Below are 13,353 nucleotides of genomic sequence, written 5' to 3'. Positions count from 1 at the left end.
ACAGAGAAGTCAGATTGGAAGCCTGAGAGAGCTAATGACATTCTGTAGAGATACTCATGAAGACACCTTAAGACATACTGATTTCTCTATCAGTGTGAATCAAGCATTTTGGCCTAGTTAACGAGCTGCTGTACCTATTTAAGTCTGATCTATTATGCTCAGGCAACCTGTTAGTTGCTGACAAATAGTGGTGTTCATTTTGGACTACCCAGCATATCGCTGTTCCTCCAAGTCTAACCAGTGGAAATCAAGCTTGCCTGGCAGCAACTTTACCACCGCTGATCACTGAATCAGTTCTGAATGGAGTAGAAGAGAGAAGGTGCAGTTCATTTTTTTCCCTTCTGATAGGTCCTTTAATTCATGTTCAGCAACCACTGACCCTTTAATATCTTTGTTACTGTAATAACAGCAGCGCTTTAAAGAAATCCTGTTTATCTTTGTACACTAAAAGGAGTTAGGAAGCATGCACACACCATCCTCTCTTTAGGCTGAGCCTGCAGAGAGAAATCTCACTCTGGTGAGGAAAGCTCCAGCAGTTTTATGCAGTTACATTAGTGCACGGAATGAAGTCCATTGTATGTTATTGATTTTAAACAAAACAAACCTCAACAGATCACCACCCCACCCCACCCCCCAGCATTGCATAAGTGCCCAGAGACAACTGCCAATGAAATCCTACGTTCTCGTCTTCAGTCTGGGTCACGAGATGAGAGTAAGTGGTGTGTAAGAAAGAACATTTAAGCTGGCATCTCGAATATCTGGACGTTAAAGTTCAAGGAAATGACCCCATGATTTTAACTAGGAGTAAAAGAACTCCAACTGTAAAATCACTGAGTTTTACATCTGTTGGGAAGAGAACTGTAGAAAAGGAATGTTAGCTTTTTGCCTCTGCTTGAGGGGGTATCAGTGTAGTATTTATTTGCCCCCAAACAGTGACAAGATAAAGAAGACTATGAACCACCAAATGATCTCTAGCAATATTTTTAACCAGATCATTCCTTGAATATATTACAGCTTTTAACTTCCTCAGTGAGTGACTTCTAACTAGAAATAAGATATCTAATTATGTTAACATTTTAACTTCTGAATTTGAGACATATAAATATTAAAAAAAAATCTCCCTACATTTGGTTTTGTTTTTTTTTTTGCTTGTTCACATGATGTATGTAACCGTGTGGTAAAAAAATCAAGTCAGGGATCTAAAATTATGTCTGTTAATACAGTGTTTACACAAGTCTAATTTTAATGAGTATTTAAAGCACAGTTCAGGAAACCTGTATAGTTTTTAAAGAAATTATTTCCTTAGAAATTATTTTTCATATTTAAAATACTGCATTATTTGGTTATTTATAGGTGACAGCCAGTTTTAAAATCAGCACTACAGTTCAGACCTACAAATTAACTTGTACAGTTGTAAATCTGACACACAGTGTCTCAAAAATAGACTGCTTTGTGTTCACGGCTAAAAATCATTTCTGTTCCTTTCAAAGGAGAGTTTCCCTGGGTAATAGTGCAGAAATTGGGATGTTGGGAGTTTTGTTTTCTTTTTTTGATGTTCTTCAAACAATTAGGCGAAAGTATTATTTGACCATTTTAAAATACTGATTGTTGGCAACGCAAGCTGGAGCTAGGGAAATGGAAACAGCGTGACAGTGGCTAAAAGCATGCGCTGTACACAAGGTTGCTCCGGTTCAGACTGTGACGGCACCATTGATTTAGCAGGGTGATGATGGACAAGTTTCTTTTTGTTCCACTTACTGGTGCATTCATTGGTTGCTTCTTATATGTGCCCTGGCCAGGGATCGAACCTGCAATCTTGGAGTAGCAGGACGACCCTCTGAACAACTGAGCTACCTGGCCGGGGGGGCAAGTTTCATAAACCTCTTTACTCCTCAGTTTCCTCTCTATAAAATGAGGTTAATAGCACGTATTCCAAATAGTTGTTGAGAGAATGCAGTGAGTTAATATGTATCAAATACCTAGAAAAATGTCAGGTGCATAGAAAACTCTATGTAAAGATTTGACAAATACATACGTTATTGTTAGGGCAGTGATTCTCCACATCATTGAGAGCGGTTATCAGCTTCATGTAATCACCCAATGGACAAAATAGAATCTTATCCTTTGATGTTTGGAACATTCTGTCTCTTAGGACCAAGAAGCTAAAGGCGGGCTCCACAGTGGTTACGTTGGAACTGGCTTGCAAGATTTTTGTGAGCTGATTGTCAAACGTAGTCGTTATTAAAAATTAAAATGTTTAAGGTGAAAGTGAAATTATGTTAAAATAAATAGTAATAAATACTCAAGACTCACCACTTGCTATTTATTTTCCTGTTATCTTCGCTCCTGAGCTTATTTACATCTGTTATATCTGGGAATACTATATCATGGTGTACGACTGTGCATTTCTTCCCAACCCTGCAGCCAGTGGTGTCACATTAGTAGCTTAAAATTGGTCATGGTAGGAGTATTTACACCATGAAATCAGCAAATGATACACATTAGGGCTCCCCCTGCCAAGAGCTGGTTGTTAAACATTAACCATCGGGCCACTCAGCCAGGGCCAGAGTGTCCTGTTAGTTTCTGTTGTTGTTTTGCTGAGTGTTGTCATGGGTGAAATAGAGGCTGTTTTCCTATATTGAGCATCCAGATTACTCTCTGTCTGTAGAATCACAGGCTGCAAAGAAGTAGCCATTCTTTTGGGACTCTGAATGATGGCCCCCTTTTGTGTATCAGTGTATAGTGATGTGCTCTCTCCGGAGAGTCTCGTGGGAGCCCTATGAGCGAGGCAAGATGACTGCTGGTGCGGCGACTGTGCAGAGGAGAAAGTTGAGACTCCCCGAGGTTACTTTCCCATGGCTGTCCAACTTGTAATCGAGGAACATGACATATAGAATTAGATTTTCTGACTGCAGATAAAATGAAAATGACACCATGTGATGAACCTCATAGTCCTTAGGACACTGAAATTATTGAGTTCATGTGCCCCATCTTTCCTCAGAGGGGCTTGGCACTCTTTGGAATTCCGTTCACCTGAGGTCAGCTCAGGCGAGGAACTCAGGCTCTGAGGAACTCAAAAAAACGTTAAGTAGTGCAGCTTTTCCCCACCTATGCTGGAAGCAACTTTCTCTCGCAGTTTTCTTCATCGGAAACAGGAACAGATCTACTGCTTCCTTTTTCAGAAACTTTCAAACAAGTTTGGCATGGCCTGCAAAACCATGCAGTCTGATTTGCCTGCCTCTCCATCCAAATCTCGTATCGCTCTCCCCCCACCCTCACTGCGCTCCCCAAACAATGATCACAAATCCGCAGTGTGCCAGGCTCTTCCCCAGCCCAGAGCCTGTGCACGTGTAGTTGGCTCCACCTGCAGAGTCCTTCCCGTCTGTACCCGGATAACTCCAGCTCCCCCAAAGACCCTTCCTTGATACTATACCCCCTATCCAACTTGGTGCATAAATTACCTCCTCATTTTTTTTCCACAGCTGGACAAGAGCCCATTATCTGGATCTATTGTTTTAATTTAATCAGTCCTCTTGATGGTTATTTAGATTAATTTTCATCTTTTGTTTTTATAAATAATAATCTTTTATATAAAGCATATCCAGAGGATAAATTCCTGGAGGATTTCTGGATTAAACGGTACATAGAGACAGTTCAATGTTGTGGTTAAGAGTCCGGGCTGTACCTCTGCCAGCATGTGATTTAACCTTTCCCCATACTTGTAAAATGAACATAATACCAGTACCTCTCTTAGTATTGTCATATAGAGCTTAGAACAGTGCCTAGCACATAACCTCTCAATAAACATCAATTGTTATTATTAGTATTTAAGATTTTAGAGTTTCTGCCCGTAAATGTGTTATCAGTTTAAACCTCTGTCAGCATGAGAATGACTGCCTCTTCATACCCTCAGCACAGTGTCTCACTAAACTACTTTTTAATCTTTGCTAACATGATGAACCTGAACTCTCCTAATAGTTTAATTAGTATTTCGCTTATTAAAAATAAAATTAAGTCCAGCTGGCGTGACTCAGTGGTTGAGCGTCGACCGATGAACCAGGAGGTCACGATTTGATTCCTGGTCAGGGCACATGCCCAAGGGTTGCAGGCTCGATCCCCAGTAGGGGGTGTGCAGGAGGCAGCCGATCAATGACTCTCTCATCGTTGATGTTTCCATCTCTCTCCCCCTCCCTCTCAATTCCTCTCTCTGAAATCAATAAACACTTTTTTTTTAAAAAAAAGAGTGAAGCTAAGCATATGTTCATATTAGTTTAAGTGCATTTGTACCCTGAGTCCTAACTGTTCCACATGTTTCACAGACTCCTGTTGGTCACTGACCTTTTTCTTGCTGATGTAGGAGTTCTTTATGTATGAGGGAGATGTGCCTTCATCTGTGCTGATTTAGTCTTTCATAGTATTTGATACTTTTTCTTCATAATACTTATTCCTATTTTTAATTATTTCTTCATTTATTATTATTTTTAAAGCTCCATAAGATCAAGGCCCATGTTTTTTTGTTCCTCATTGTATATTGAACACCAATACACAAAGCTGAACACATAATAAATGATCAATAAATATTTAATGAATGGACCAAAAGTGACAAAGAGAATCTCAGTCCATAAGTAGAATTGGAAATTGGAAGGGAGCAATTTTGTATGGAAATGTGATGAGTTTGTTTTGGGATATTTGACATTTAAGCAACAGCCAGTGTTCTAAGTTGAATACGTACAATACTCTTACTTGGCAAGAGACTCACAAAGGTTTTGGATTCATCACCCTAAAGTGTTTGATTGGAAACAGATGATCTCAGATGGAGAGAATGTTCACAAACACTTCCAATCAGAAACAATTTCAAGTGGTTATAGTTGTTACAACAACTTTAAAACAAATCTGAAAATAAAAGGAAAATAGAAGCATTACCTATGTGCAAGTATAAAGATATGGGGAATGTAGAAAAAATTTAATGCCTTGGAACAATAATGATTGTTGAAAAGTAATTAGCTAATATGTCGTAATTATGCCCCAATTACTTATTGTGAAGAAAAGAAACCTTTATTAATGGAAAACTGAGCTCATCATAATCACATAAGCTTGTGGAAATCAAAAGTGCTTTTTTTTGTATAACGTAGACTACTTGGTTTATCAGTATATTCTGTTTTTCAGTTTAAAATTGGACATTTATTGTGTTTTCTATTACCAAAATGTCACCAACAGATAGTTACTTTCAATTTAGTCTCCAGGTCTGTTTTTTACAAATTATATTAACTGCATTTAAAAGAAGAACCCATTCAGTCTTTCAAAAAGAAATGCTTTTTTTTTTTTTTTTTTTTTCCAGAACAGAAAATTTGTTCTAAAATAAGCTATACATATTACTTAGTACACAGGAATATCTTGATGGCTATAGTCACCAAATAACCATTTGACTTAAATAGATCTGAATTGTTACCTTTAATAAGTCTATTGTGAAGTTGTAGACCCTGTTCAATAATTGTAAGAAAATCACCTGGGCAGGAATTCTATTCTGATGGCATAGGGAATGTGGTATCTCAATGTCAATCTCGATTTTCAAATGAGCCTGTGGATTAAAAAATGCTATCTTTAAAGTATACATTTTTTCTCCTTTTCATTAAAATCTGTGAGTTGAGAAATGAGAAGTATGGATATAATTGTGCTGGACAGACAAATAAATCATGTAGACAGAAGTCAGTCACGTTAGGATGGCTTTTGACTGAACGTCTAGCTGTCTTTGGCTTATTGATCAGAAGCCCTGGTATTTCTGGGCATTTTTGCCGTGAAAACAGGGCTTTTATGTACAGTCATCAGATCCTTCGCTGCCGATGAGGGGCTTGTCAGTGATGAATGAAGTGATCTGTAGCAAAGGCACAGACAACGTGAAGACAATAAGTCTGCTCGAACGGCTGCAGCAGCAGCAGTATCACGGTCTGGCTGGCTGAGCACGTGCTGGCCGTGGACCCTGGAGGAGCCCTGTGGTGTCACTTCTGGGGCTTTTAAGAAGCCAGTCAACTGCTTATGCTCAGTTCCCAGAAGTGCTCCTTTTCTACTTAATATAGGAACATTTGGTCATTGAGAGAGAAGAGAAACTCCTAGGTGGAAGGAAATAGTTATGAATTTTTGGCCAGGGTCTTGTATTTCATACAACTTGTGTTAAAAGACTGGAGATGAATATAAAATAAAGCTTGTTTTGTTTTCCTTCATTATAAAAACATCCTTAGAGCCGTTCTCAAAGACCATTCTCTACAAAGCAGTGGTGATAGACTAAGGTTTTATTTCATTCAAATAGTCACAGTTCCTGCATTTTTGCCCTGCCTCCTGCTGAGACTTGGGTAAATGTAAGTCAGTGGTTTGTGGTTACAGCCAAGTAACTTTCTAAAGAAGGCTGCCTGAGCTCGGAGTCCGTTCTTTAGTGCGTTAATCTGTCTTATGCCTGTCAAAGGAGCCGTGATAAGTCAGTATCAAGGACGGAATCCAAAAGGTCAATTAAAATCCTGAGCGGTACTCAGGGATGGAGTGGAGGGGTGGAAACCATTGTGTTCTAGAAGGTTCTAATTGCAGTATCAGAGAAGGTGGCTGCCTCAGTATGGGCCTGTTCTCCTGGTGTAATGGGGACAAAAACGTACTCATTGACAAAAACAGGGCCAGAAAATTGCTTGCCCTCTTCAATCTGCATCTCTTTATAGCTGACTGACTGTTCTCAGTCCCGTTACAGAAACGGAAGTTAAGTTTAGCACATTGTTTGGCCGTTTATGTTATGTGCACAAAATTCTTAATTACCAAAATATAATACCACACTCCATTGTAAATCACTTTGCTAAACTCTTAAACTTCATAAGGAACTGTGACATGTCCAAAAGCTGCTTTCAAACCCGCGCTGATCTGGCACTCAGGCACCATTCCCCGTGGAGCTGAGTGCAAGGATGTAAAAGGGAGCCAGTTAAAGAAACTGAACTGGAATAGACGAGCAGAGGCTGCCTCCAGGCAAAAACTGTCCCCTGCACCAAAAATTTGTACTTGAATCCAGCGACAAACATGTTCACCACATGGAAATGACAGGTTATAACCCAGTTAACGGGGCTAACGCAGCTTATCTGTTCAGGACTTATTTAGGAAGCCCTAAAGATGCTAAGTGGGAAAGCTCATCAAAATTGTTTTAATTCCTCCTTCGTAGAAAATTACTTTGTATGAGAGAGAGACTCAAATCCTTGTAGAGATGTAGGAAGTCTGTGTCTAGGACATGAAGTTATCTTTATCGTCTTATTAAGTGTATTTTTGGTTTTCTTTCACTCCAGGTCTACCTTACGGATGGGAGGAAGCTTACACAGCAGATGGAATCAAGTACTTCATCAAGTAAGTACAAGCATCTCAACCAAGTAAGCAATTCTTTCACATCTGGAGGGAACCTGGAAGTTGCAGAATCATCAGCAAAACCAAGACACCCTCTTGGAGGTTACAAAAATTAGAAACAAGAAGTGAAGGCTCGCCATTTTCACTTCACATGATTTAAATGCTAATATCAAGTATCATTTGGGGAAAGAAAAAAACAACCCTAGTAACAATTTCAAGGGGACCATCCAAAAATTGCAACAGGATCATCACTGGAACTTAAATAGTGACTTCCTGGATTCACTTCTGGCTTAAGGTATTAATATGTATGAAAGTTAATCTAGTGAAAACTCCACTTAAAGATTCTTAATAATACTTGATGCTTGACAATGTACACAGTTCATATGTCTGCAAATACTTTTTGAACATTTGCTGTGTGCCAGGCAGTGCCCATGCCTCGCAGATTCCGTAGTGAAACATACCCACTAGTTCCCTGATGTCATGAAATTTACATAATCGTGAGGAAGGACAGGAAATAAGTAACTGAAGAGATAAACGAGACCGTGTGTGAACAAACCTTATCCTGGTGGATCCTCAGGACACCCTTTTAGGTATGTGTCCCATACTTTCTTCATTTGATAGGTTGTGGAAAAGAGGCTGAACCTGCTGAGGCCACATAGTAGTAGAATTACACAGACCCAGAGTTGTCTGGGCCTCCAGCCGCCGCCCCTACCACACGGGTGCACACACACACACAAACGCACACACTGCACCAGCTCCAGCTCCTCGTTTTAATATGGTCACGAGACAAAAAACATTTTAAACAGATCCTCATTGAGAAAGAGCTCTATACTTTATCCATTTTAAAACAGCAGATTAGAAACTTAGTTTTAAAAATAATCCGTTATCTCCTGGAGATCAGAAAGGTCAAATGGTAAAGATAAGAAAATCCCACACTATACCAGAGCGTCCTTTACCCAGCCTCACAGAGGAGCAGGATGCTGGAAGTTAACCCTGTTCAAGCACCTGCCCTAATTTTAGCTTAACTATCCTTGATAAAAGTCTTAATAAGTGTTACATACTTCCCCGCCATCTTACACTGAGACCACTGAACAAAAACAAATTATTATGAGCATCCATCTTACACATAATACAGTGAGTTCTGCAGGGGGATATTAAGCTGTATAAGCTGAAATACAGACAGGGCTATCATCTCTCTGCTCTCAACGTGCCTGTCCACCCCTCACCCCTGTCCTTTATTCTCTACACACTTCACTCTCTTCCCCAGGGTTTCTTATTTGAGAGGACAGGACACCAGACAATCAGACTAATTTGAATTGCTTGTGAAGAGCCCCTGAGTGCGTGTCTGCAGGGGTAGTCAGGTGTGTTAGTTCTGGTGCAGGTGCGCCTGATCAGGAAGGTCGTATGGTTGAGGGGAAAGAAAAACATGGGCCCTGGAGTTGGAGAAATTGGGTTCAAATGCTGATGTCTCCATAGAACAGTTGAATGATCTTGGACTTGTGGACTCAACCTCTCCAAGCTTTAATTTCCACATTTGTAGAGTGGAAAGAATGTTAGTGCTTCCCAGGCTAGGGTTCCTATTCCAAATGAATGAGCTCATGTATGAAAAGAGTCTATCATAGCACCTGGCCCAAAATAGACCCTTCTAGCAAAGGTGAGCCCTCCTCCCTCCCTCCCCTCACTCGTAACATTTGATGGGGACTCTTCTTGGCTCTTAGCTGAGTTCGGATAGGTGATATCACCAGAGAAGCATTGTCTGCATGGGCACATGTCCACTCTGTGTCTTTCCTGGAACTTCGTTTTTTTTTGTTTTTTTTAGTTTTGCTTTTTAATCTTCACCCTCCCACTACACCAACCAAAAACTGACCCTTGATCGCCTGCGTTAGTTTTAGAGGTGGTTCACTTACCAGGTAAATGTACTTCGGAGGCAAGAAATAACAATCAATGAATTCAGGTTACTGCCTCACTCACCTTTACGCAAAAAGAACAGTGACTGAATTCATCCCTCTAGAGCACCGGAGGAGACGGTCTGTATACATGTAGTCTTCTCCCCGAGATTGACACCTGTCATGGATTTCCCAGAAATGGAATTGTTACACAGGAGGGAAGCTGAGCCTCAGGCAAAGGATTACCTGTCAGTGCTGTCCCAAGAGTGCCCAGACAAATATAGTCCCCACTGAATATTCCCTCCATCCATGTGTCCATCACACAGCTATTAATACCCTGTAGTCATCTACATAAGTTCTCACACAGGAGAAGACATTTTACCTAGTGTAAACAAATTTATTCAAAGTATTGGTGTTATGCAAAGAGCCGAGGTCTGAGAAAACTTCAGTGTTTTGTTTATCGATTCCAAAGAAATAATCTGGAGAACTGGCTGTGAAAGACGTGGGTTTACTAGGACTTACGTGCGCACCGGTGGAGGCCAGCTGGTGAAGTTTCCGCCACCCAACCTTTCTGAGTACAGGGTTATATAGAGTACAGAAAACAAAGCACGGGGCATGGGGCACGGGGTGGATGTGTGAAACCAAAATGCAAGCTGTTTCTCTGCAGTTGTTTATAGATAGCCCAGGCCCACATCTAGAAGCAGTTTTTCCCTTGACCAAGGAGCTGGCCAGGCTCCCAAGGTCTCACAGTCCTCCTACAGATGGCTTCACCATGTTCCCACAGGGTGGGAGGGAGAGAAGGAGCTTGGGAAGGGCCCGTGTTCTCACATACCACACAGTTGGCCTTGCTGGAGTGTTTCATAGAACTAAAATCATGTATGTCTGTATACATGGATGTGTGTAAACCAATATGCATATAGACAGGGCTTGCTCACTTGATACATATGAGCACTCAAGGGAAAATGTTCTTATTTTATCCTTAGAGAGATAGTTGCAACATTCTTAAATTTGATGACAAGTGTCAGTTATCTTGATGGCTTTGTAATGAAGTTATCTGATCATCTTGACCATTTTCCTGCTTAAGTTCTCATCTTCCCTTTGAAGTTGTAGACCGTTCTGGATTTATGTGATTCCACTTTACAAATTCATATCCTTTATACGTATATGAGTTAACAAAATCATTATGTGAGTTATGTTTGATAGTAAAAGTGATTTTAAATATTACAAATTAGCTGCTACATTGGTTTCATTGTACTCTTTTACTTTTTATTGGAAGATTCAGATTTACTATGATCAGTGATCATGATTATATTGATTCTCTATTGCTGCATAATAAAATTCCCACAAATTTTGCAGCTTAAAACAGTAAATACTCATTTTCTCACCCAGTTTCAGAAGGTGGACAATCCAGGTATGGTTTTGCTGAGTCAGTGTGGCTCTCTCTGGGTTTCTTCTGAAGTTGCAGTCAAGCTGTTAGCCAGGGCTGGGGGTTGCAGAGTGGCTTAGTGTGGCTGGAGCATGTGTGCCAAGCTCACACACATGGCTATTGGCAGGAAGCTTCATTTCCTCGCCACAACGTGGACCTTTCTCCATGGGGCCACTGGGCTGCTCACAGCACAACACTTGCTTCCCCCAAAGCGAAGGACAAGAGAAAAAAGGAGAGCAAGAGACATCAAGACCAATGCTGCAGTGCCTTCTTTAACCAATCTCAGAAGTGTGACATCCATCACTTCTGCCATGTGCCATGGGTCACATAGACCAGCCCTGGTACAGTGACAGTGTAGGCTGCAACTGCCCAGGGCATGAGTGAGATCCCGGGGAACTATCTTAGAGGATGCCCACCACTGTGCTGTTTCATAATGTAATGGGTATACAACATATTATTTTTATATATCATCTACACATCTATATAAACATTACAAATTTCTCAATATCAGATGCTTCAAACATTAAATTATACTTGGGTGATTTTTCAAGTAGATATAATCATTTGTTTTTAAAAGTTCCTTAAACTTGGTTTATAATCCTCCATCACTCATTGTGTTTACATGCCTTTATATCAGATCCTAAAATCTGAGACATGGCCTCTCACGTTATAAATCCTGTTCTCTGTTACAGAGGAAGTGTTGTACTTACGACATCAGAGATGCGTGTCAGTAGAATGTGGGGAATCTGTGATTTCTCAATAAAATGAGTTTCTGTCTAGAGCGGGGAAGGCCAGCGGGTCCCAGCTCACTCTCTCAGGTGTAGTTGTTAAGGTTTCCGAGGCCCTGTTCACCTTCGCTGACATGTGCCTTGACTGACCAGAGGTGCCCGCTGTGCAGTGGGGCGGGGAACAGGCACATAGGATGTGTGCCATGGCTTTGCAGTTGTCGGTCTTCTAGAGCACATTACTAACACAGGAACTGTGCCAGGGTGGGCAGTAATAACGCAAACAGTAGGCTGGAGTAACAGAAACAATGGCAGCATCCTCCCTCCCCATAGTCCTTAGGAGATGTTCGGTATTTAAAGCTTTGTTTTTATGACCCTGGAGGATAACTGGTTTCCAGTAGGCAGAGCTATTCTCATTTCTCTCCAGTCAGAGTCCATTAATGCCTCTTAAATGATGGTCTGAACTGGGGTAGGACAGCCCTTTGGGTTGTTCCCAGGTAGGAAAGAATGTGGATGAATAAAATTGTCGTCATCAGCCTGCTATATTAATTAAGGGCTAAGTTAGTGTGTTATCTCATTTAAAAAATAAATGTGCCTGGCCAGTGTGGCTCAGTTGGTCGAGCATCATCCCATGCACCAAGAGGTTGCCGGTTCAATTCCCAGTCAGGGCACAGGCCCGGGTTTCGGGCTCGATCCCCAGCAGGGGGCATGCAGGAGGCAGCCGATCAATGTATCATTCTCACACTGGTGTTTCTCTCCCTCTCCCCTCCTCTCTTTCTAAAGTCAATAAAAACATTTTTAAAAAATTAAAAACAGGAGAAAAATTGGAGGTTATATTTTCTTACCCACTAGCTTTATTTTGCAAGCAGAGCCTATTATAGGTAATTCTAATGTAATTAGAAATTAAGGAGATGTGAGAAGGGAGGAGAAGAAGGGATAGTTTCCAGACTGGAAATAAAAAGCTACTAGTTTTGACTTGTAAATCCATGGCAGGTTACTTTAACTCTACTTTAGTGGACATTGTCAGGAGCTCTCCTACTGAAGATCTCATTAATTCCTCTGCTTTGACTTTTGAGGAGTTAAGAAATACCCACTGGCATACTGCTTAAGTCAGGCTCATTCGATGATCCGTAGTCACCTAATCTGAGCCTAGACGAGCAGAAGGCATGTAGGCCCATCACTATGTTTTGCATGTATAAGAATCCTGAACATTTTGTTAACGAGACTATAATGAAGGAAGAAATCTGGACCTTTTTAATATTTTGTCCCCAAATACTTCTTAGCTATGAATAAATTGGAAGGTATTGAAATCACTAGTTTGGATGGAACCATCTATGTGACCACTGGCCTAGACTATCCAGTAACTTGTACAGTGCCTGGTATGTGTAGGGACTGAATAAATATTCATTAATGAATGGCTGCTGTCCTTGGCAATTTGAAGAAGCAATTGGTGAGAAAAAACTACAGGCTTTAGTCTCTGACAGACTAGATCCTAATGTTTACGCCACCACTTTTGAGTGTGACCTTGGTGTAACTGGTATTAATTCAATTGTCTGTACCTCCTTTCTCATCCAAAAGCCACGACAGTGGTTTATATCTCTCAGGACTGTTTTGAAAATTAAATAAAACAAGGGGTATAAAACCGCGGCAAAATACGCTGCTCCTGGTGAGTGATTAACAGATGTTAGTTCCTCTCCCTTTCTTATTTTATACTATGGCTATTTGCCAATGAAGGAGTTTTAAGTGACAACTTGTGCGCAGCTACTCGTAGAAACCAGTAGCCACAGCCTACACTTATGCCACTTTTTAGCCAGTCCAAAGCCCTGTGACAGGAGCAGAGAGGTTGCATTGCTCAGGAGCCCGAGACAGCTTGCTCTGGGTTTTCTATAAATACCGAGGAAGCGGGTAGCAATATGAAGCGCTGTGTGAGCAACTGTCATTTAAACGAAAG

The 13,353-nt window shown here is 40.8% G+C and overlaps 1 protein-coding gene across 2 annotated transcripts in view; it reads left to right on the top strand.

Annotated features, from left to right (window-relative positions):
• STXBP4 (syntaxin binding protein 4) overlaps positions 1–13,353 on the top strand; it is a 117,691-nt gene that overhangs the window by 90,086 nt on the left and 14,252 nt on the right. For both annotated transcript variants that reach the window (XM_081116051.1, XM_081116050.1), the window contains one exon: positions 7,311–7,368. In XM_081116051.1, the coding sequence (XP_080972177.1) occupies positions 7,311–7,368 (58 nt within the window). The remainder of the gene's footprint in view (positions 1–7,310; positions 7,369–13,353) is intronic.

The sequence above is a fragment of the Miniopterus schreibersii genome (assembly GCF_964146895.1).
Source record: "Miniopterus schreibersii genome assembly, chromosome: 16".
Lineage (NCBI taxonomy): Eukaryota > Metazoa > Chordata > Mammalia > Chiroptera > Miniopteridae > Miniopterus > Miniopterus schreibersii.
This window is presented reverse-complemented; position numbering and strand designations above follow the sequence as displayed.